Source organism: Eleginops maclovinus, chromosome 6, assembly GCF_036324505.1.
Source record: "Eleginops maclovinus isolate JMC-PN-2008 ecotype Puerto Natales chromosome 6, JC_Emac_rtc_rv5, whole genome shotgun sequence".
NCBI classification, from domain to species: Eukaryota; Metazoa; Chordata; class Actinopteri; order Perciformes; family Eleginopidae; genus Eleginops; species Eleginops maclovinus.
This window is the reverse complement of record NC_086354.1, coordinates 1,584,400-1,610,274: the sequence shown is the minus strand read 5'-3', so window position 1 is coordinate 1,610,274 and position 25,875 is coordinate 1,584,400. Positions and strand designations below refer to the sequence as shown.

Below are 25,875 nucleotides of genomic sequence, written 5' to 3'. Positions count from 1 at the left end.
AGCTGGTATCGGACAGCTTTCACGGACTCCACCCTAGCCTCCCATCTTGTTGCACTGAGTGATTTAATGGTAAAATCCGTCACGTGTTTTTGAAGGATTGTCCAGCGGTGAACTGAAGCACTGAAAATAGCATACAGTCGCTGTAACAGTCCAAAAAAACTTAAAGCTGTCACAGAAGACTTGGCAGCATCACCAACCACCAGATTCAATGTGTGGCTGGCACATGGGACACAGAGTGCTTTGTTGTTAAGCTCCAGGATTCTGCTCTGGACCCCCTGTTTCTTCCCCTGCATGTTACTGCCGTTGTCGTAGGATTGCCCACGACAATCAGCAAGATCCAAATTTAGTGTCTGCAGGTGTCCCAAAAACAATTTGAGTAGGCCTTTCCCAGTTGTGTCCTCTGCCATGATAAAGCCAACAAAGTGCTCATGAATAGACACTCCTTCGCCAGGCTTACAGTCCACAATCCTCAGCACCACGGACAGCTGCTCATCATGGCTGACATCTGGGGTGCAGTCCATGATGACACTGAAGTATTTGGACTTCTTCACCCTCTCCACTATTGTTTTCGTCACGCAGCTTCCGATCAAGCAAATCAATTCATTTTGAATCACTTTACTGAAGTAACTCTCAGAGACTGCTTTCTCAGCTACCCTCTTCACGTGGCCCCTCAGTACAGGGTCAAACTGAGCCATCAGTTGAACTTGGCCTAAGAAATTGCCATTGCCGTGCTCATATAGCTTCTCTGAATGGCCTCGAAAAGCTAAGTTGCGCTCGGCCAGATGTGTAATAATGGCAATCAGTCATTTCAGAATCTCTCTCCATTTGTTAACTTCATTTACAAACAGCTCTTGGTTCACATTATCTATGGCTTTACCTGTTTGAAGCCGTTGATGAAGTGTTCGCCAAGCAGCCATATTATCAAGATGATCGGCCGACCTCGCGTGATCTTTTAAGAAGGCTGCTAAATTTTTCCAATCGTTTGTGCCATCGGAGCTGAACCGCTGCTTGTTGCAATTGCCAAACAGCCGACAACAGAAGCAAACAGCGCGGTCTTTCATCATGCTGTACACGAGCCAGGACCTCTGGATTTTTTCGCCATTCTTCATGTTCATGTTGTAGTACGTGTTTGTGAATCGTCTGCCCTGAGTGTTCTGGGGGAAATCTCCTCGTATCTGCACTGGTCCTTTCTGTACTATTGAACAACGCTCTCTGTCTGTTAACTTTTCTGGCCAATGTGCAGGGTCGTCGCCTATTATTAAATTATCTCCACTGCTGGTGGTAAATGGCCTAGCACTACTCACCACTAAATCACCTTCGTCTTCATCATCCAGAGTCACCTGTTCCTCTGCTTCGGCTTCCATAGCCACCTCTTCTCCTTCGGCACCCATAGCCACCTCTCCTTCCACTTCAACATGTTCCTCGTCAATACCTGCTGAGCATGTAGAACTAGCAAGTTCAGGAGCTACTACAGCGGATGCTGTAGCAGCAGGAGATGTAAAAAAGCCAAAGGAAGTTAATTTTGGCAGTGTATCTGCAATTCTTTTGCTCTCTTTCTTTTAGAATAACCACTTTCGTAGCTCCGCTTCATTTTTACCGAGTCGCATACAGTTTACTTCCCGCTGCTTTGGTTTGAAGGCACGTCATTATTGCTACGTCATCATATTATGGACTAGTCAATGCACAGTAATGGAGGGGGGTATGTGTGCTTGGACAATTATTATTTAGACATTAATTCGGTATTATGCTGATATTTCTTGTTTTTTTATTAGAAATGTGTTTTGTTTTTTTACTTCACTTAAGTAACAAATTAACATTCGTTTTTTGTGTCTTTACTGTGACTGGGATGGTCAGATTTGGGGGCCCCTATTTGGTTGAGGCCCTAGGCAATTGCCGAGGTTTGCCTAATGGAAGAACCGCCACTGCCCACAGCTGTCATTTCACGAGCAGGAGCAGCTGATCGAGCTGTCATCTGATGGAGCGCTGCAGTTACAGTTCAAACGAAAGCCACTTGTGGAGTTTTGGACCGAGTCACTGACATCATACACAGTCCTGGCAAAGCAAGCCTTGAGAGTTTTGATGCCCTTCGCCACAACTTATCTCTGCGAGGCTGGTTTCTCTGCTATGGCAGCAGTTAAAACTGAACATCGACAAAGACTGGATGCTGTCGAGAAAGATTTGAGGCTTAAACTGTCTTCCGTCGCATTAATATGGGTAAGTATTTGTCGGTGTTGATATTATTGCTACAAATATAGGCCTACTGGGAATACTCACACATCATCCTCCCGGTCTCCCACCCATCCCTATCTCTCTCCCTTGCAGGCTGTGCTTTGTTCCAGATGGATCCTAGAACTAGAATCCCTCTTTATTAGTCACATACATGCACACACACAGTGAAATGTGTCCTCTGCATTTAACCCATTCTAGTACTAGGAGCAGTGGGCAGTTATTGTGCAGCGCCCGGGGAGCAACGGGGAGGGGGGGATTGGAGGTGTCCAGTGCCTTGCTCAAGAGCACCACAGCAGGGCCTAGGAGGTGAACTGGGACCTCTCCAAGCAGCAGTCCACATTTTCAAGTCTGTTCGGGGACTTGAACCAGTGGCCCCTACTGACTGAGCTTCTGCTGGATCCTCTTTTATCCTCTTTTAATTTAGGCATATTTTATGTTTCTGAGCCTATGTTCTTTATTACTTATGTTGTGGATCGTGTGTAATTTTATTGTAGCACTTGAAAAGTTTCAGATTGATCCTCCTTTTTATTTATTTGATCTGTTTCTGAGCCCATGCTCTTTAATGTTGTGGATCGTTTGTAACTTCATTGCAATTGAATTCAATGTACTGTCGTTGTAATCTCCATAACCGTTGTGTTATGATGATGTTGATGTTAGCTCCATGATCATTTAATATTGCTGCAATGTTTCTTTGTTGCATTATATTGAAACTTTGTTGATGTTGTTATCGTCATGCATGTTCTGGTTATTTGCGCATGATTAAACATGAGTCTTTATATGGCGATAAAACAAAGCTTGTTGCAGGTTTTTTTTTTTTGCGGTTTCTTGAGGGGTGCGTCAACCCGGTTGGGACGTAGAAGGGGGTGCTCCGCAAAAAAGTTTGGGAACCGCTGCTCTAGAGTCTGTTGGATGTTGCACAGCCAGATCGCTTTTGCTTCTTGTCCCTTCCTGTTTTCCACTCTGTTTTTGCTACTTAAATAAATAGCCATTTTTGCTTCACCAGAGAGGTAGTTTAGGAGCTGCCACTTTTCCTTACTTGTCTTTCTGTATGGAGCTCCCATGATAAAAATGCTCTTGGTAAAAGCTATACTAAAAAGACTTAAAACCAATGTTAAGAGAGAAGAAACCCGTGAGTCTCTTGCACTCTGTAAAAACATGGAAAACAGTCTCTCTAAAACCACAAAATGGAATAAAATCTGGATTAATAATGGAGATAAAAGAATTGGAGGCGATAGCACCGTGTAAAATTCTCCACTTGAGGTCAGCAGTAAAGTTTTTTTAAGGAAGGTTTGTATAGAATCCTCCGCTGTGGGCCTGGTCCGTTTCCGGCACCCAGTCTGGTGCTCCACACAGTGGAGGCCCTGTCCTTCAGTCCATTTTTGTTTATGTGTTTTACAATGTATATTCTCTTTTTGTTTGCTTTGTGTATGGTCATTTTCTCTGGGTTTGCAACCTTGAGCCCGCAGCTCTCCGAGCCCTGGCTCAGGTATATCTCCGGGAAAGGGTCTGTTGGGTCTGGTTTGGCTCTGCCCTGTCCGTAGCTTCTTAAAAGTCTCTGTTCCTCAGTGCAGAGGCTCCGGCTCCAGAGTTGCAGGATCCTCTGGGCCACCCGGACAGAGTGTAGACCCCAAGGCCTGGGCATCGCTCAGCTCCGGCCCCACTGCATCCACCACCTGCTGAAGGCTCAGGGTCTCAGATCTGCACAACACCACATTCAGTCCTGGTGTCTCGCTGCTGCTAACGTCCAGCCTGGCTCCATGAATCAGAGGCTCTTTTAACAACCAGTGCAGAGAGTCAGGCTTTGGACACCTTTTATGGTTAAAAAGGGCCCAAGACTTAAAAACACCTTGATAAAAGGGAGGTAACCCACTTAACTTTAAAATGGTTAAATCAGTTAAAAACAGAGCAGCATCCAGCCCCAGGTTACTCACGCGTCTTAGAATGCAGCTGCTCACATCTCTCCACACCAAATCAGCCGGGCCGGTAAGATACCTTTGCAGAAACTGCACTCTAAAAGTGGCTGCTCCTGTGCCCCCTCCTCTCTAGCTAAAAACAGCGCCCCCTGTGGCACCCAGTGTAGACCATCCCAAAATAATTCTACCAGAGAAGAAGAAGAAGAGAAAGGCCAAGAAGTGCAGGGAAAATTGCAAAATATATGCTTACATAGAGCTTGTAATGGACATTTCTGGAGCATGGAGTGGAAACAAAATGAGAACACGGGACAGCTGGAACTTGATGGCAAATCAAAACCTTGATGGTTTATTTGAAGTTATGGCCAGAGAATTGGCAAGACATTAGCTGCAGCCACGAGGTGGCACAGCTCTTTCCCAAACCAATTCTGAAGAGCTCTCCCAAATCCCATGTATTTAGCTGGTTCTGAAAGAATAATCAACATACTACACAACAAGATAAAACAGGCAAAGCACTATAACCTCTACCAGCTGACGCCAAGAGGCAGGAGTAAGGAGACAGATCACTGAGAGCACAGCAGCCCAAGGTCTCAGGCCTGGGCTCAGGGCAGGAGAAACTGATAAACCGGGTCAAAGGTATGGGCTGAGGAAAATATTTCCCCACCAGTACTCATATAATATAATAGCAATACAATGGGAATCAAGAGAGCCCTGTTTGGTGCATACACAAGCCTCAGTCTGTCTGTCAGTTTTATAAGGCTGTAACTAGAACCCTTTCTTTAAATTAATTGAACAAGATTACAAAAACCACATACATAATGCATTAAACATAATACACAAATCACACCCATAATACATAAATCACATAAATACATGCATAAATACCATAAACACACAGTGTTATTTAAAGTACAGAGGGCTGAAAGTGCATTGTCCATTGAAGTTGGTCCGAATTTATTCCATTTACAGACTAAGCACATGCCATGGCAGTGTCTGGTTTTTATCAAGGCTTCTTCTTCTCAGGTCCAAAAGCACATAACCACCACAGAACAACTCAGTTTAAACAGCAAGCCCCACTTTTTAAATGTGTCTCATCATACAGTCTATGGGCATCACTAAAGGTTCATTTTATCTTAACTCATTTTATCTGAAGTGAAATGATGATGTTGGATTGCGGATGGGTGGAAAGATCAGAACCTCCACATATATTATTGGAGAGTGAGAGAAAAGGCTGCCATTGAGCAGTCCGGGGTTTGGTGCCTGTCTCAAGGACACCTGGGCAGTGCCCAGCATATACTGTATGCAGCATGTAGGATGTCTATTCGACAATAATGAGTGTTATGCTCTGTGTTAGTGTTCTGTCTGTAAATGTGTCATTTATCATGTGGAGATGTGTATTTTTTCTGTCACATGTTTGTTGACAGAGAATCAGATTCCAGTTTCTCACACAGATGTCATGTGGCGCCCCCCAGAGGGAAGCGGGGGACAGATGTGTGTCCTGGCTCACGCTCATGATGATGATGATAATGATGATAAATGTAGTTTATGATTATATTTTGCATGATCAATCTAAAATATACAATCATTTGGAATAAAGTGGTGGTAGAAATATAAAGTAACATCAAATTGTTCCTGGAAATGATCTAGAACATGGGATTTTTCTGGCGCATAGAGTATCTTATCAAAGTCCACTTTATTGTCAAAGTTTCCACATGTGTTATACATACAGAAAATTCAAATACCGTTTCTGGCAGTCCCACAGTGCAAATATAAACAAGAACATATAACATAAAAAGATAAGAGCCTAGAAAAATAAAAAGGGGGTATACAATAAAAAAACTAAGTAATATATATACACATGTCAAATGATTGCATAAGTAATAATAAATAAGGGGCCCTTAATCTTCATACCTCAAGATTTTCCTTGAAGGAAAGTCAAAACACCTAATAAGCTAAAAATAAATGCTCCTCAGAAAACATTTGTTATAATCTGTCTGCAATACTTCACACACTAAAGATTTATATAAAAAAGACAACATTTGGCACTCCAAATCCAGCACAGCTTAAACACTAAAGCTCAAATCTGTAGCGTAACACTTCAAGAACTCCAGCAGCTACTTCAGTATAACATAATATTTCCTTCACACTGACATTTCCTCTGATTATATAAGTCTGTGTTTCAGGATATGAGAAACCTAAGGTCTGAAACATCATCGTGATATCAGCAGAAAATAGAAGTGAACAGTAAACTTTTAAATTCTTTTAAATTGTGTTCGGCAACAATAAAAAATGTTTATCGCAATTAATCGCATTATATGAACATTGTATAGAGCATGTAAACTAGATCTAAATACGTGGGTAGACGCACATTTTCTCCGTCGGAGCGAATGACGCAGATGACATATGGAAAGCCAAGTGTGCCACTATTCACCCATTTATTTAGCGTATGTCGTATATTCGCACGTAAAAACGGGTGAAATAAACGGGCGAATAGTGGCACACCTGGCTTTCCTTACTGACATGCTTGACGCAGTTGAAGGGGGCCAAGTCAATCGCGATAGTTGAACATTTTTCAACTCGAGCATCACAATTGCGTGAGGCGTTCTCGCGTGTTCACATTCGCATAGCTCTAATCGCTCGAGTTTCATAGCAGCTGGCAGTTGTGTTTAGTTGCATCATTCCAACAACACGCACTGGCGAGAAGGTGGGGCTTGTCTCCATGTAAATACTATGGTAGATACCAACTACAACAAAATGAACATATTTTACCATGATTTGTTGTAATAAACATTTAATAATGATGCCAAAATAACTAAATACTGATACCAAATAGTAAAAACTAAGAATTAATGCTTTGAAGAATCTGCTTATTACACGGCAGGCCAAAGACTTTTAAAATGTGTGTTTTCTGAATGGATATCTGATCGATCAGGCTATTGATCATACAGACAGAATTAAAGCAGTGACTGTATTCACCATGCCATAGACAGTTTGTGGTTAGTACACTGCTCAAAAAAATTAAAAGAACATTTCAGATCTCAATATTTATATATTATTGGTGTAAGCTAGCTCCTTCAGTCTGCTACACATCATCCTACTCATAAAACAGTATCTTGTGGAGTTTAGTTTTATCAATTTTAATTAAGCAATTAAATTGTTCAACAACATGTTACACATTTAAATTACATTTGCTACTGTTAAAATAATCTCTGAATGAGAAATTAAAGGAAACAATTAATAGACTTTCCCATACAATATATCTCCCATTTGCTCCATGGGCCAATTGTGATGCTCACGTGCCCATTGTTGGCGTTTTGGCGTTGGACAGGGGTCAGCATGGACCCCCTGAACAGTAAAAATAGATTTCCTTAGCAGCAATTTTTACTGAAGTGACGGTAAGCCAAGCCCCCAGGAAGTGCTCCCAACGATGAGGAAAATATTTGTAGTGGCTAAAAGGCGGTACTACAACTTCCGTATCAGTGCATGACGTCACTCGGCCCAGAAATACTTTTTCCCATTGACTTACATTGGGAAAGAGAGGTCTGTAAATCAGTGGATATTTTTAACTAAATAAATTACCCAGTATGAACACTTTTATAGCCCTTATTTAAATCATTAGGTCCTTAAAGTCTCTCCATTCATTCTACTAAGCCGAGAGCGGGAGATTGGGGGCGGGGCTTAAGGGGAAACTCAACTGCGCATGCTCCATGAGCGTACATACGGGTACTTCTGCTCTGACATCCAGGCATGATGGGTAATTTGTCACGGTTTGCTCTTGGGAATTGTTCTTTACTTAAGTAAAAGTACTCATTAGCACAATATTTCTAAAGATGCATTTTCAAGACAAAGTGATCTCAAAAGGCTTTCCTAAACGGTTTTTAAATGGTTTATTTTCTTTTCTTTCTTTCTTTCTTTCTTTCTTTCTTTCTTTCTTTCTTTCTTTCTTTCTTTCTCTTCCTGTGTCTATAATGCCTTCAGTTCGATAGTATTTTATTCAGTGTTTATTGGATGTTTGTGTTGAAACAGTTGTTCAATAAAGTTTTTCAAAAACGTGGACACTTTCTCAACAACGGCGTAAACCATTATTTGTGGCAAGACGCTGTACACCATTAAGGAACACTGTCTCCGTGAAGGGGTGTACTGGGTCTGCAACAAGTTTAGGTGGTGGTACGCGTCAAAGTTACATCCACATGAGTGGCAGGATCCAAGGTATCGCTGAAGAATATTGCCCAGAGCATCACACTGCCTCCGCCAGCTTGCCTTCTTCCCATAGTGCATCCTGGTGCCATGTCTTCCCCTGGTAAACGACGTACACTCACCCAGCCATCCACATAATGTGAAAGAGAACGTGATTCATCAGACCAGCCCACCTTCTTCCATTGCTCTGTGGTCCAGGTCTGATGCTCACGTGCCCATTGTAGGTTGTACAATGATGATGAGCAGGCCCTCATGGAACAGCAGTACAAATTTAATATCAGCGTGGTTTTTGAAAAACTAAGAATGACCTCAAAGAGCTGGAGAGAAAGAAAAATGTCTAATAGAAAAGTTCCCCAGGGTTTTACAGACCAAAGTACTTACTGCCACTCAGATTCAATCAGCACCATCACATTAAAGACACCACACTTTTAATTAGGGCATTGAAGGTATGATATTTAGCTGGAATAATAAAAGCCTGAGCCTCATGTTTGGTGAAAGATGACAGAGGGAGAGAAGATGGGAGAGAAGGAGATGGTCGCTATGCAACAGGCCAAGGTCACCCTACTAATAGAACCTAGAACGATGATTTCATCTCCCTATTCTTTCACTTTGTGCTGATTCTTATTCATTACATACTTTCCCTTTATTCTTATTCAAATTCTGAGTAATTTAATTAAATGTCTTTGTGATAAAAACGCATCATTCATATAATGTATATCAGGCCTTTGGAAACAGACCTAAAGGATGAACAAGGATATAAAGGACATTCATTCAGAAGAAATTAACTCTGAGCGTCTTTACGGGAAACTTTGTGTTGGACAAATAAAGCAAAGGCATGGTCGATCACTTTTTACACATTTTAAATCATGCAGAAAACCATTTCACATGTGAGGTAATATGTGATTTGCACACGTCTAATATATCACCTGGGAAAAAGCTTTTGCTCTTTTATTTCCCATGTGAAACACACAAGATGTTAACGTGATTAAAATGAATTTAACTTGTGCTTTTTACACAAGGACTCTGTGGATCCTAATATTATAAATACAGTGGACATGCAGAGGACACTTCTGAAGACATTATGTCTGTGCTGTTACTGAAATACAGGAGCAGATCAGAGAGAACACTGATCGGGTTGCAATCCTTAGAAAAACATTAACGTCCAGTTCTCCAATGTCCAGACTCTTTAATCTGGACATCAAACACATCATGTGTTGACCCTGTGCGGTTCATATTTAAATATCCTTTTTACTCAAGGCGTTTTCAGCAAGGGAATAGGAGTCATTCTCAGAAATTTTTTTTTAAAAACTTACAGGAGAAATATAAATGTAACAATAGTGAGGTAAAATAAAATGAAAAACACAAATAAGTTATGAATCAACACTAAATTACTATTAACACAAAACATGCACCACTCCTATCTGTAGACACAAGCAGGGGACTTTATCAGATCATGTGAGCGGACTCTGGATCCATCACCGCACTATAAAGGGTTCTGCCTGGAATACAGAACATGTTCAACCTGGTTCCCTCAGGACACATTGGGACTGAAAAACAAACTGATTTTTTGTCCTTGTTCTAACAAGCCTTTCATACACTTCAAAGACTCCCTGCTCTCCTGCTGCATCCTTCCTTCTTCAGTTAGGGAGACCTTTTAAAATTAAAAAAGCGATGGAGCAAAACCTCCTTTGTCAGCCGGCTCTGCTGTGAACTCAAGCAGGACCATCCTGGAGCCCTGGGTTTGTCTCTGTGGGCCTCAGGCTGCTTTCAGCATGAGGATTAGAGCCGACACTGAGAGCAACAAGCCCGCTGACAGCCTTTAAAAGCAGCGAGGTAACAGCAGAGACACAGCAGAGACACAAAGACAGCAGAGGACCAGTGTCCAGGTGGGGGGGGGGGGGGGGTTTGAAATAAAGACAAATAGACAAGAGAACATCTAAGTCACATGCTGTTTGTAATTATCGATATTTTTCCAACACCTTCCCACACAGTGTGCATAACAATGGATTGATAAGTAAAAATCCACAATTTTGACAATGTTGATTTTACTAAACAAATGTCAAATTTGGACAGTTACTATTTGAATTTTTAAATTCAAGCCATCTCAAATGTAGCAAACATTTGAGATGGCTTAAAGCTCTAGAGCTTTCTGTCAGCTGACATGTATGAGCTGCAGAGAACAACAGATGAGAGGAGTCCGAACATTTCCTCACAGCTCTCCGTCAGCTGCGACCTCTAGAAACAAAAAGTGGAGTAAAACAACTCACCATATAAACCTACTAATGTGTGTCAGTAAAACACCGTATGAACATGACTGAACATAAACACGTGGCCTCATTACTGCATGAAGACAGATGATGAGAGGAGCCAAACAACTGGAGAAAGTGATCGGACGGCACTGACCTCCATACGGTGTTTCATTTTTAATGGCTGGAAATGAAGCAATGATGGACAGCTGTTTTGGAGTTCTTCTAAAGAGATCAGAAAATGAAATGCATTCATATCATCCTGTGTTCTCAGTGGTTCTTCTGCTCTGGGCTCTGCTGATCTGGGTTCTGTTCTCCTCTGGATGATCTGCTGGTCACAGGTCAGCCGGCTTCTTCATGTCCCTCTGCCAATAGAGCCAGAGTGTTTCCCCGCACTAATTCCCTCCCTGCGTACACAGGCAGACAGAGTGGAAGAGGAAGTGTCCCCTAACCTCTGGGCCCCCCTCACCCCCCCTCCCTTCCGGGAGGTTTTGTAAAGCGGACAGGAAGCTGATGGTCCCGGCTGACCTCTGCTTTGTTTCTCGGCTCATCTCACATCTGGGCACGAACACAATGTGGAGACAGCAGCATTCAAAGGCACAAAGCCTGCCCCCCACCCCCTCACTGCACATTCAGGGCGTGATATCGAAATTATATCAGAGATATGTTGTTGATGATGAGGCTTTGCAGGTCATCAGAGACCTGTGTTCTCTGCTGGGACTTTATCTCACTACTGTAGCGTTAAAAGGTAAAATCCTTCCACTTATATGACATTTCTCTAAAGGTTTCTTCCAATTCACTTATGCTTTTCATAAATCCTATGATATGTTAATAATGAAGAACTGTTTTACTAAATACTGATCTGTGGGTCAGATTGAACACTCAAATCTGGTGTGACCTAAAAGGATTCTCTCAGCAACTCAGGATCAAACAGAAGCATGTGTTCCTTTACTGTCTGGTTCTAATGCACATGAAGCAATGGAAGGATATGCCATGAGGTATGTATAGCATTATCAAAGCTAGTGCATAATACTTATAACACTAATTAAGCTGAAATCATAAACTGAAACCATACATATTATATGTGAACACATAATCATTTGAAGTCCTCAGGTTCACAGGCTGGATGATTTAGATTTTTGAATCGGCTGTGTATTACGCTGCGCGGCCTGACAGTGAAGGCAACACTCCGGTTTCCGTCACAAACAATGGAGAGGATCAAGAAAACCTCTTCCCGGAACGCATCGCTGCTCACATGATCTCCGTCTTTCTCTATTATTCACGATTTTTATTTTTCAGATAATTCTCCTTCAGTCAGGATCAGCAGAGAAGCAGCTAAGTGCATACAAAACCTTAGAATCCATAACGACCCTGATATTTCTTAAGTTCCCAATCTACATTTTTTGTATACATTAAATAACAAAACGTGATTATTAAGACTGCATACTAATAATACATTGGTGAAAACAGAAACAGAACAGGAGAGATCCTTTAGAGAGGAGGATCCTGTCCCTCTCATGTTGAACGCATGGACTGTTATGTAGGCTGTGCGTGAAGAACTCTGTAACAGTGTAAAGTTCATATTGATCTGGTTTCCATCTTCTTGTTTTTTTCATAAATGTACGTCCTTTTTTTAAATTGGATAGTTGGCACATTTGTGCAATGTTCATCCGCATTTCTGTGTTTAAATGAAGGTTTAATCAAATTAAAATTATTTTAATGAGCTCTTCAACAGTAGCTAGGCTAATTATCTGTAAAAATAATGGGATTTTTTTTTTAAAGAAAGTTGAAGTATATTTATGTCCCCATCACCAGTGGCTTTCATTTAGGGTTACAAAATAAATCATTCAGCTTTCTTTAGCAATTTTCTAAAATTCTACAATTATATCAAAACTCTCATCTCAATTCACCTGCACCGCATTTTAACAAGTAGGCCTAATTTAAATATTCTAATTGGCTTAGAGGCCAGGTGGATCCGTCAGTGCTCAGCTCACAACAACAGAATAACGGCAGAGAACCCCTCGAGGCCACCTCACCAAACCCGGTGCAATGACGGTGCTTGTCCGGAAACAGAGTGAAAACACATTACTTGCAGTGACAGAGATTGTAGTCATTGGTCATTTCGCAGGATTAATACATAATATATTATCTTTATATCATTAATTCTTCCTTCATGATTTAATCCTGAACTCAATTGGCCTCATAAAAACATTGCATAAAGTCTAAAATGCATTGTCATATTACGTATTTTCATTTTGAGACGTTTAACTTTAAAATACCACATTAAAATAGCGGGATACTTTTAACTCCGTTGTGTTAATGGTTACTTTGCAGATTATGGTTTTAAATTCAGCATGCAATCATCTCATGATCAGTGTTACAGTTATCACAAAGTCCAGACGTGTTTGGTCTGTATGACTGTTGTTTAACTCTGAGAGGCAATCCGACACATGATATGAAACTGGAATGAATATTTCCCATGTATTACCTTCAGTCCACACATTCATACCTTTTCTGCATATGAACGTGAAACAGAATAACGACGTAAAGAGAGAGAGAGAGAGAGAGAGAGAGAGAGAGAGAGAGAGAGAGAGAGAGTGTGTGTGTGTGTGTGTGTGTGTGTGTGTGTGTGTGTGTGTGTGTGTGTGTGTGTGTGTGTGTGTGTGTGTGTGTGTGTGTGTGTGTGTGTGTTGCTCTGAGCTCTCTGAACAAGAATGTTCGCGCGGGCCACCCTAAACACATTTTACTGGGAGAATGATTAAATGAGCCAAAGGAAACTGACTATGAATAAATATATAACAAAATAGAATATGAAATTAAATAGTGTGAAGTGTAAAACAAATTTGTTACATACAACAGGTTATTTTTGACTATCATTTTTTTGATTTCGAGCCCATACACAAACCATGCAGGCCTGTAGGATGTGTTGCTGTGACTGTTCACACATCTTATAAGACACACTGATAGGCTATCACTTACACCCCGAAAGCTGGGCTGGACATTGCTTTCCGTTAGTAGCAACATTAACCATAAACATAAATAAATTTGCTCCTTTAGATTTTTTAATAATTACACATTTCCACTGTAACCTGAATGCATCATACACTGATGGCTGGAATATTCTGCGTCTCCAGGGAATCCCGGGAAGATCACATGACACCAATTTTGCAGCTCTATTGGTCCGAGGCACGTGTCTAGGAGAGCGATAGTACAAGCTCATCAGCCAATCAAAAATGAGAACCAAATTCCATAGTGAAAGTATTTGAGCGGCGTCTTTATCTGGGCACTTTAGTTCTGCTCGAAGCATCGATACTAGTGTGCAGGGACCCGAAAAGAAATTCATCGATTTTACTTTTACAGTTTTGAAGTAGATAAAAATATGGCATCAAGTACTGGCATGAGGGGTTTTATTAGAAGTTGAGCATGTCTTTATTCTGTTCTTATTCTAAGAGGCGCGTCAGCAAAAACAAAAGAAAGTATTGTGCTAAAAAGAAGGAATTATTCCAGCTCTTCTACAGTTTGGTTTCCGAGTCAAAATAGGCTATAATTATCAACTTAAAGAAAGTGAAGCGGACCATTGGAGATTGGAGTTAATTTGTGTTGAAGGCCCAGAGACAGAGGGTGAGGGGGATCCAGATCCATCACTATGGAAGGAAAGCCTCACAGGGACCTGCAGCGACCGCAGGACTCCGGCCAGGAGTCCAACCGGGCCATCCTGCCTCTCCTGCAGCCACCTGTCCACCAGCAGTCCCACAGGGTCACCAACTTCTATATAGACAACATCTTAAGACCGGATTTCGGACGAAAGAGGAAGGACGGGACTCTGGTCCGGGAGGGGGGCAGTCTGGCAGTGCTCCTCCGCAGAGAGGAGCAGACAGGGAGGAAGTCTAGAAATGGAAGCCCGCCGCAGCGCGGAGCGGGAGGCGAAGAGGAGCAGGACGAGACAGGAACATCCGACCAGCAGCACCCGGACACTGAGCCCGAGAGGCCGGAGCTGAGAGCCGATGAGGAGGCGGCAGAGGGCCGGGGAGAGGCCAGCTCGGCCCCCGCCTCCAAGCCGATGCTGTGGCCGGCTTGGGTTTATTGTACCCGCTACTCAGACCGCCCTTCAGCAGGTTGGTGGAAAATATTGCTTGGCCACTTTTCGTTAAATTGAAAGAAATGTACAAGGGTAGGAATGTTTATAGCCGTTAAACAGAAAACAGATATATGTTTTCAAAGAGGTAAAGTACTCCCAATATATCTCTATGCGGTTTAAAGGCTCTCGAGGATACTTCTAAAGAGAATGACATTTTATTCTTTGAGTTTTGCGACACCAATCCCAATTGTTACAATTGACCAATCTGTTATTGCGCCATTCAAACTATTATCATCTTATTTTTTCCTCATTTCAATAACACAAAAATCGATTACACTTCTAGAAAAGACTCAGACCTATTTAAATAAAACAAATTACTTTTAGTGCAAATGAGAAAGTCACTGGAGGAGTTTCGGATGGGAATGTTGGCTTTAAAATCACCTTTTAGTTGACAAGACGACACAATGTTTCAGGAAGCTATATGGAAATCAAGTTATAGTTAAATACAAGTCGAAAGTTAAGTTAACAATACGGAGAAGGGAACTAAAACCAAGTTTAACGCCATTGTTCATCAGTCTTCTTTGTTGATATACCATTAGCATATTTTTTTGACAATGGGGTGGGGGGGCTTGTGTCCCAAAACAGAGAGATTCGATGCGAAATGCTGAATAAAACCTCAAAGCCCCCTAACCCGCTAACGAAATAAATAACTAATCTGTGATAGTGTTTCTTTTTCATGAGCATCATATTAAACATCTGAAGCGTTTTGGATTTGAGAGAATCCCGACCTTTCTGTCGCCGCCTCGCTGTGTTTAAAGTGAGCTGCTCTGACAGAAGAGAAATACATACACACATTTATTTATTTTCATTAACGTAGTGAGGGCTTAGTTGCAGGTCAGGGTTATTTACAGAGTGGACGCATGGTGCACTTGGACTTTCCTTTGTCATGATTTAGAAACGCTTGCAACTTTTTAATAATGTTAAAAATAAACTAGAAGCCAAGCGGAGGAAAGGATTTTGCGATCTATCAGAAGGGCGTTTGGAAAAAGTCCAAAACGAAGCGAAAACAGTGAGAAATATAGTCTTTATTGTTGTATGGAAACTCAAAAAAAGTTTCCATCGAGATCCAGGCCCAACACTATGGAAGTGACCACAAAGAGGTCAGGGGGCTGCAGCTGCACCTGCATGTTTAGGCCTATTAAACTAACTACAACTCAATTTAGAAAAGGTTTTTTTAAATGTGTAAAAATTTAGCATTGGTGTCCCTGTTGTTTCAGTTCTTACAACTGTTGGATGGTACAAAAGATGTAGGCCTTCTTTATTTTACGCACCCGGGCCCAGACAGAAGGTTCCTTCTCTTTTGTTTTCGCTTTGCTTTTATAGTGATACAAATATCTGCATATTATATTAGCAACAAAAAGAGTTATGGCTCATTTTAGGCAAGTACTTGCAAAAAATGCAGTTCCTGTGGTAACAGAGCAGAAAGAGGCGCCTAACTCCCCATCCTCCATCCTAACCCCACCCCCATCTGCACCTCCTCCCTTCTCACTGGGCCACATGCCCAGTGTGAAGGGTGCACTGATAACAGACTATATTTATTCCCATTTACAGCTGGGATTAAATGTGTTTATATTTTAGAACATTTTACTTCAGACTATTTATCACATTTTAAACTAATATGTGTTAACAGCAGCCTAAAATAAAAAAGACAACACATCCTAAAACATATAATGAATTCTGGACATGTCAAGTTGATGAATAAATCAGATAGAAGCCATGTAGTTTATGAGATTGGTTAATTTTGTTTTACATTAAATGTTGTGTATGAGAGAAAAAACCCCTCAAATGTTTTGGTTTCCATGACGGATTTTGTATTTATTTAAATTACACTTAAAGTATTCACGGACCCAAAAGCAAGTATTTTCCCCCAAACGTGTAGTTCCTTATGACCCAAAATCACTATTCAGATTCAAACAAAGGTAATATATATCATGCTAAATTCAAATAGATCGTTTAATATCATGGACTTAATAAAGCATCGTGTAATATTGCAAACATACTACCGAATAACAAACATATTCCTCCACCTCCTCCATGAAAGCAACAATGTTACCAGACAGTGCTTATCTTCTCTTTCTTTCTTTCTTTCGATAGTTTTCAGAATCCTAACAGGGTGGGCGTTTAGAATGTTCTACATGAGGTACACACGTTAATGAATCACTTTGTGTTCACTTAACCCCCAAGGGCCCAGATCCCGCAAACCAAAGAAGGCCCTGACCCCCAGCAAAGAGGACAAGCGGCCCCGCACAGCCTTCACGGCGGAGCAGCTGCAGCGGCTGAAGACGGAGTTCCAGGGGAACCGGTACCTGACAGAGCAGCGGCGGCAGGGCCTGGCCCGCGAGCTGGGCCTCAACGAGTCCCAGATCAAGATCTGGTTCCAGAACAAACGAGCCAAAATCAAGAAAGCCACCGGGAATAAAAACGCTCTGGCGCTGCACCTCATGGCGCAGGGACTGTACAACCACGCCGGGGCCAAGGAGGACAAGTCGGACAGCGACTAGAGGAGACCCGGTGACGGGGACGGGGATCCGAACCATGCAATAAATTCACTCCAGTACCAGCATTCATATTTAAACTCCGTCCGTGTGTGTGTGTGTGTGTGTGTGTGTGTGTGTGTGTGTGTGTGTGTGTGTGTGTGTGTGTATTACCTCAAGTTATAACTAGTCCCCGATAAGGCGTTTTTGAAATCATTTTGATTGGGCTACTAAGAAAAGTATTATGGTAATTGTCCATAGTTACTGTTATTGGATGTTTTTTTACAGTGAGGTCTGTTCACATTATCTCAGCAAACTCTCAGTGGAGTGGACGCGCCGTCACGCGCAGCCCTGTATCCGTATGTTGTGGCTGAAGAACTTTTGTTATTAATTCTCAGAACCTTATGCTGAAATCCAAAGATTGTGTCTGCTGCAGCATGGACACTGCGAGGATGCTTTGTGCTGTGTGTTTGCTTCTTTCTGTCTGTTTTTCCTTTACTCTCTATTCAGCCATGAACAGACATGTTTCCAGTGTGTATGTGTGTGTTTGTGTGTTTTGGGGTCGCAATGCAACGTTTAGGAATGGAACTAATGTTGTCTGAAATTAAAGGTCTGCTTTTTAGAAGCTGTCTGTTTAAATTGATCTAATTGAAAAACCTGGAAAAAGAGCCACACTGAACACAGTCTGATCTAATGTCTGCTCTGAGCGTAGTGCTGATAGTGACATACTTTTCTTTATGATAAAATCAAACATTCGTTATTTTTATTTTTTTGTATAAACCGTATTTAGAAAATGTGTCCACTTAAATGAAGCTACCAGAACCTTTGTTTTTCTTGACTGTCGCCTGAAGCCTTCAAACAGACTGTTTCCGCTGCAGCTTCACCAGGAAGCCTCTCTACGAATGTTCAAAGACCTTTCCATTATTATTTATAATACAATGAACCTCTACAGTCACGTGCACACGGGGCTGGAGTGTTTACATAACTTATTTTTCCTACCTTTTTTGTAGGCATGTAGGCCTTGCCGGGTCCTTGATGCGGATCCAAACCAAATGGTGGTCTTACGATGCTGTGAATGTTTCTGTTTTATTTCTCTGTGTAATAGGAGTTGGCTCTTATTGCATCCAATTACAAACGGAGGAGCTTCTGCCTTACGATTTAGTAAATGCAAAAATATTGACAGTGTTATGAAGAAAGAGAAGTGTTTTTTACTTTGCCTTCAGGATTTTTAAAGATAAAATAATTTAGTTGTTTTCCCCTCACAGCTGAATATCTCTTTTATATGATCCTATGTAAATAATTTATAATATAATGTTGTGATGGTAAATAAAAGACAACAATGCAAATGGGTATTTTCAGAAGATTTTTTGTTGTATTATATAGGCTGAAACTACACTTCTGTGAGGATGATATGACTGAGTCTGCTTCATACTGATTAGCAGAATGGGATGGCAGAGGGCAGTACACACAACACGGAGGACATCACTGACCACCAAGCTCTTTACTTTAATGCCATTTTAAATGCAACAAGCATACATTAACCATAACCTATTAGTGCAGCTCATTTCATTTAAAGTGCAATAATCTTTAAATAAGTACAGCATAACATCATAATAAAGCTGTGATAACTTTAGTTCAGAGGAACTGAAGCACTGCAGGCTTCTAAACCTTTGGAGATACAAAGACAGAACCTGTGGTGGAAGAAGTACTTGGACCCTTTACTTAAATAAAAGTAGAAATACTTGGGTCTGAAAATACGTCATTACAAGTAATATTCCTGAATTCTAAATATTACGTAGAAGTATAATTATTGCCAGCTAAATGTAATTAAAATATAAAAAATGAAATTGCTCATTATAGACCATGGCTACCAAAAAATATATTATTATAGAATTTTAAGTTATCCCTCCTTCTAATTGCTTACAATTACACATAAGAGCATTTAAATGTTGTAGTTTGTTAATATTAAGACTTTAAAATATATATTGTTAGGACCGTAATGCATTATATCCTATAACAATCTCATGTGTTTTATATGGAAACAGTAGCTGGTAGTGTTAAGTAAATGTAGTGAAGTAAAAAGTAGAATAAATGCAAAAATGTAGTGAAGTACAAGTTCAAAGTAGCACACAATTGAAAACTAAAGTAAAGTACAAGTTTGACAAAATAATACTTTAGTTCAATACTTGAGTAAATTTACTAGACAAGGAATTTCATTTCATTTTTTTTTTTTTACAACACATTTGGAACAATTAGTTTGCTGCTCCCTCCCTGTTCTTCAAAATAGAATACTCTGACACGTACACTTTCTCCAGACTTAACATCTGTTCTTGCCAATTTTTGAACCGTCAAATAGAGCCACATTCCAGAAAAGTAACTGAACTATAATTAAGACTGAAAGGTTTTTTTTACCATTATCTTCAAGTATAGGCTATTGTGTCAAATCAGATAAAATGACAAGAACAGGTTGATATAAAAATGAAAAACTCACATAATAAAAAAGAAAGACTTTTTTTTTTTTCTGATGAAACCTGCTGCATGACGCCATGAACCCAGATTCAAGTTCGGCAAAGAAAAACAAGCCGTACCAAACAGACATTGCTACATACTCAGGGTTCCTGGAATGACCAGGAGACTTGGAGAAATACCAATAGTTCTGAGAGTTCTATTATCAGTTTCTTGACTGAAAATACAGTAGAAAAGAGAGTTTCATAGTCATTACTTTGATCAGCAAAGCAGCAAATTCTGCTACACAATAGAAGAAACTTAAAACACACACGACTAAAACCCAAAACACACACAAATGATCCAGCAGGGAAATTGACCAAGCCAAAAAACTGAAACTTTACACATATGTCACTTCTGTATATTGTTTACCTGAACATCATAATGAATTGGAGAAAAGTAGGAGAAAGATAAAAACATGGAGAGCAATAGGAGATCTGTGACTCCTGCTCTGCTCGGCTTTGACGGGCTCTGTGAATGGCTGCAGTCTCATCTGCATTTCCATTCTTGGCTGGCTTGTATGTGGAAGTAGCACCCAACGGTCGCTGACTCCATGAGCTGAGCTGCTCTTGACTGGAGTAGAGAGGGGGGGGGGGGGCTGCATGCTTGGTTTCTATGCACAGTATGGGGCTGTCAGTCTGTATAACCGCCAGAGGACCTGGATGAAGGTCAACATGTTTTGGACGTGGATGCAAAAAGCAGCAGGAGACAACACTTCAGCCAAAAAACGGAGAAAAAAGGACATCTCAAAGCCCAGCTCCAAATGAGAGGACGCCCTTTTGTTTTTTCATGTCATTACGTTTTACTATTGATAACTGTTTGGGGGGGGGGTTATGGTCAACTGGTGCTTCACTTTTTGTCTCACTTCATGCACAGAACACTACTTTTTTACTGAAATTGATTTACACAGGATAAACCCCTTGAGATGAACCATCTCGTTTTCAAGGGGGTCCTAACATATGTTACAATAAAATAAAATAAATACAAACATATCTACAATTCACCTCACCAACTACTTACTGTGTTTCCACTGAGCATGGTGCTGGACACACACTCACACCAGCAGGACTCTATGATTCTGGTTTCCACTCTGGTGGGCCGAAGACATCAGAAAACGATCTGAAAATATTCGATCAAGCTGTATGCAGTGAAGAAAAGAAATTAAATCACCCCCTCACAAAGTTCCAGAATGAAAACACTCTGCAATAGAAAGTCACTGCTGTTAGAGACTTACTGTTTCCTTTTTATTTCTGGGTCTCTCCAAAATAGTACTTTTTTGTTGCTGTAATACACATCCATGTGAAAGTTATGTCCTGACACTTTTGGGGATGCATAAAAGAAACACTTAACTCATCATCTGCTACTGTTAGTTTTCATCAGCGTTCTATTAACACGTCCTATTAAGGAGCTTAAAGCAGCATCATGTGGAACATCATCAAAACGGAGCAACAACATTTAGTAGAAGCAGCAACATCAGATGTACACTGCTATGAATGCCGGTCTATCCCAAAGTCTAAAATCTGTTAAATCAAATAAAAATATAATATATATAAAAAATCGAATCTGGCTTAATATCTTTGACACATTTGATCAAACAATGTGTGACTTCATCTGCTTTTTTATTCAGGAGTTCCATTTATATATTTCTCCAAAGACTGCGCAAACAGAGAATCAAAGCACAAGGGTCAAATAACAAGTGGAGGAAGTCACCATGACATCACACATTGGTTTGTGCACTATGGCTTCTGGCCATCGCCATCTTGTTTTTTGTAACCAGCAATGTCATGAAAGGCTTTCACAATCACAAGAATTATAGTGAATAATAACTATGAAAACTCTGTGAAAGGGTTTGAGTTGTATGACAAAACATGGGAAGCAGGTAGCTCTAAAGCCTCCATTACTATGTTGTCTGTTTTACTGATGACGTCATGCTGTGTTGAAGAGCACTTGAAACCAAAGATTGAAGATTGTTTAGTGGAGTAATAGCTGAAGTGAAGAGGAGGGTCATTTTTCTCATAGACTTCTCTACAATCAGATTTCTTTTTACAATCACCAGGACTCGCCCCCTGTTGGCCATTAGAGAGAATGCAGGCTTCAGGCACTACTGCGTTGGCATCAGTTTAGAGAGCACAAGGTTTCCGCCTGTGAGCATGGTCAAATGTTTCTGAATCTGTCATTGGAAATATTCGAGCAACGTGCTGCTGTTTTCTGGCTATGTGCAAAGTATCATGGGTAAAACATTAAAAAAACATCTTATTTACCCTAAGATCTTCCATGTCCCTTGTCATAAAACTAACCCCTCCAACAGGCAGAGGCAAAGGGCAGACAAGCAGAGACAAGAAAAGTACATATCGAAAAGTATTGATGTCCCCTGTGTCTCTGTCAGACAAAAGACGGCCCGTCCAGCGCCCTTCCCCCCCACTGAGTAATTTAGCCATAGTTCTCTAAATGCTTCCTAGTATAACTTGGAATATGGAATGAAGAAGACGGGGGTTTTGTGGCGGAAATATAATTACGGCCGCTAAAAGCTGGTGAAGTTGGAGAATGGGGGATGACATCAGACCAATTTCACACTGTGGCCCTGGATGGCCAGCCCAAGCCGGGGCCTCGCCGCGCAACACTGATCAAAGCCTGCTGCAGGCGCCCCAAAAGCCAAAAAAAAGGGAGACTTAACTATGTTAATCTCCAGGACAAATATATTTTAATCTTGTTAGAATACAAGTTAATGCCGGCGCTCAGTGACCAAACTTTATGCTACAAGAATACAAAATCACACTTTCTCTCCAAGCTTTTGTATTCAGCAAGTAAATGTTGATTCTAATGAAAAACAAGAGTGGAAGAAATATGGAGTAGTCCTACCTCATATGGTCATTATGTTCCCCAGACACTGTGAGCTCAGTCAGTACAGATCCTAAAGTAACTGATAGAAACTACTTTATCTACGGGTAAAAAGTGCGGATAATCACTCAATGCACTTAGAATCTGACAGTACAGCAGGATGCTGCTCTGTAAACTGTGATAGATCTTTCTCTGTTCCCAGATGTCAGCAGATCAGAACGATAGACAGAACCACCAACAACAGACCCAGTTTGTATAACATTGGAATTTCCCTTTAGCTGGACTCAGAGTTCAGCTTTATTATATTTAGGTCCCTCTGCCAACAACAGTGTATCTGCCCTCAGAGCAGCTCTACTTAAGTAAACTGAAACCAAGTGGTCCATCAACGGGCTGTGGGAAATGAGCATTTAATGGCTGTGAGGGTTGTCTGTCACGCTGTTAGCAGTCAGCACCTTGGTAACCCTTGATCTGTCAGGGGTGGAAGCTGGGCTTCTAGACACTTCTAAACAGGCAGCTAAACAATGAGCTTGTATGGATCCTACTGTGACTTCAATCCCTGGGCCGAAAGGAAACTGAAGCGGCAGGGAGGGAGGGAGGCACAGACGTCCTGCTGGTGGGGGGGGGCAGCTGATCTCAGGTTGAGGTTGTGTTCTTTGCTTGGGAAAATGCACAACCTGCACAAAGTTGTCTTACAGTGGCACATGGCTCAGAATCATGCCAGAGTCTGTGTTTGCAAATGTTAGCAGCGTTAACCCATTATTATCTATAAATGAAAGCTTCTCATATAATCTGAAACAGAACTCTGAGGACACTTCTGACTGGTGTTTGTACTCTCTTTGTTGACCACAGTGGTTTGGTAAGGTTGGTTTGATTCTAATCCCACTCTACCTCATGATGGCATTTACTGATGTATATTAGGTTGTAGAAAAAAACATTAAAATGTAGCTTGTGGTGGTTTCCGGTTTGATGCGGCAGTGAGAGGACGTGCGAGAGTAGGGCTCCGGTCAAACTTTTCGTTTACTTTGCAAATCTACCGAACTGTCAGCGCCGATTCACATTTTTGTATTGATACATTTATGCACAACTATTCTGCAACGCCATGAGCAACCCGAAGCATAAACAATTAGCAGCGTCAACCCGAGCGTCGAGCACCTCAGCTAAGCTAGCTAGCATGGCCGCCACCGCCTCAGCGGAGGGCGGAAAGTTAGCCGTCGACAGTTGGTGCGAGGCCGACCCAGTCACCAAAAACGACATTGAGACACTTTTCAGCAGACAGCGTGATAGCCTCAAGGCCGACATGGCTATCCTAATTCAACAATCAACAGAATCATTGAAGCTCTCAGTTGACTCACTTGGACAACAAATGACGACATTTAACAAGCGTCTCACGAACACCGAAGTTTTGGTGGGGGGAACTTTGAAAAAATCACCGAGATTTGAAGCCGCTGTTAAGTCACTGCAGTCTCAAGTCACGGTACTGCTGGGCCGGGTGGATGACCTCGAGAATCGCTCTAGGCGCTGTAACTTGAGGATAATCAATGTCCCGGAGGAAAGAGAGAATTACCAACACCCGAATCAATTTGTGTCCTACCTGCTGATGGCCGTGATGGGAACTGACGTTTTCGACACACCCCCAGAGATAGAGCGGGCTCACCGCTCTCTCAGTCCCAGACCCGGAGACAACGTTGCAGGGAAACCGATGGCTTTTATCGTTAAGTTCCTTCGCTTTCAGGATAAGGACAGTTTCAAAATGGGCCAGGTAGCACAAGCTGCTTTACCGCGGCTCCGAGCTGAGAGTTTACCCGGATATCAGCGCCACCCTGGCTAGGAAAAGAGCAGCATTTAATCCACTTAAAAACTCTCTGTACCTAAAGGGAATACAACTCCCCCTGCTGCACCCTGCTCGTCTTCAAATCTCCTTCCAGGATGACATCCACCACTGTCACTCGCCACAAAAAGCCCAGGACTTCTACGACCAGCGCGTCGCTCCCTCCGGCTAGTGGATCTCAAACTGGCTTTCACAACGCACTGTCCGACAATACCAGGATAGTAATGACTCAACACACCTTTCCAAGTCTGTCTGTGAATATTGGTGTGGATCTACTATATTAAAGTATGAAAATGTTTTCTATCAGCAGCTACAATAGAATCCCCACATTCACTTTCGTTAACTGTGTTACCACAACTCAACTCAACTCAATGCTTATAATTTTAGATTTATAATTATTATTACTGCATTTTTCTTTTCTTTTCTTTTTTATTATGCAGTGTTGCTCCCCTCTGTGCACTCCTTTTTTCTTTTCTCTTTTCTAGTTGTGGTCTCTTTTGCATTAGATTAGGGGTTCTCAAAGTTTTGATAACTGAGGGCCAATTTAGGAACCCAACATTGAACTGAGGGCCACCAAAGGAAAACAAATTGAAAAAAAGGGAAAAAATCCCATTTATAGTCATTTTAATGAACTGGTTGCATCTCTACAGTTTACATTTATTGATCCACATCAAGGAATGTACAATAAACACATTTTAATTAATAAATGAGGCTAAACCTGGCAAAACTTGTGAAAACCTTGAGAAACATTGTAATGCTCAGAAAAATCCCTGGGGTTCTCTGCCCTCAACAGACACATTTGGGATATAACAGTCCTGTATGCAGTCCATTTCAAATGTATTTAGAACAAACAGTGTCAGTGTGCCTTGCTTCTTGTCTTATCAGCATGGGCTTTATTCAGGAGCAATTCCAGCTACCAAAGCACCACAGGAAAACCTGCTGAGAGACACACACACACACACACACACACACACACACACACACACACACACACACACACACACACACACACACACAGACAGACATACACACAGAGAGACAGACAGAAAGACACACACACACAGACAGACAGAAAGACACACACAGAGAGAGAGAGAGAGAGAGAGAGACTTAAAATAGAAGCTTACCAAACAAGTTATCATCATCATCATCATCATTAATATCATTGCCTGTCATCAATAAGCTTGTCATTAAGTCACACTGAATATTTATTACTTGGTCAACATACCTTTTTTAATTGGCATGGGATCTGTGGTGCTGTTTTCGGTTGGCCACGATTCCTCTGATGTCCGGCTCCGGATGTAGATGGCCATCTGTCAGCCTGGATCTCAGCTTGGATTTGTTGATGGCCATGGTGGAGAAGGTCTTCTCACAAATGTATGTGCTTCCGAATAAAGAGACCATTCTGATAGCATGCTGGCGAAGTGCAGGGTATGTGGATGGGGAAAGTCCTTTGTAGAACTGTCATTCGACTAACTTATGTCACAGAACTTTGTTTTTTGCTCCGGGC

The 25,875-nt window shown here is 41.4% G+C and overlaps 1 protein-coding gene across 1 annotated transcript; it reads left to right on the top strand.

Moving 5' to 3' along the window:
• The first annotated feature begins 13,895 nt into the window (after positions 1 to 13,895).
• en2b (engrailed homeobox 2b) lies at positions 13,896 to 17,221 on the top strand. The gene is made up of 2 exons (XM_063886550.1): positions 13,896 to 14,697; positions 16,905 to 17,221. Exons 1-2 carry the CDS (start codon positions 14,229 to 14,231, stop codon positions 17,219 to 17,221), a joined length of 786 nt encoding a protein of 261 aa, XP_063742620.1. The 5' UTR covers positions 13,896 to 14,228.
• The last annotated feature ends 8,654 nt before the right edge of the window (positions 17,222 to 25,875 follow it).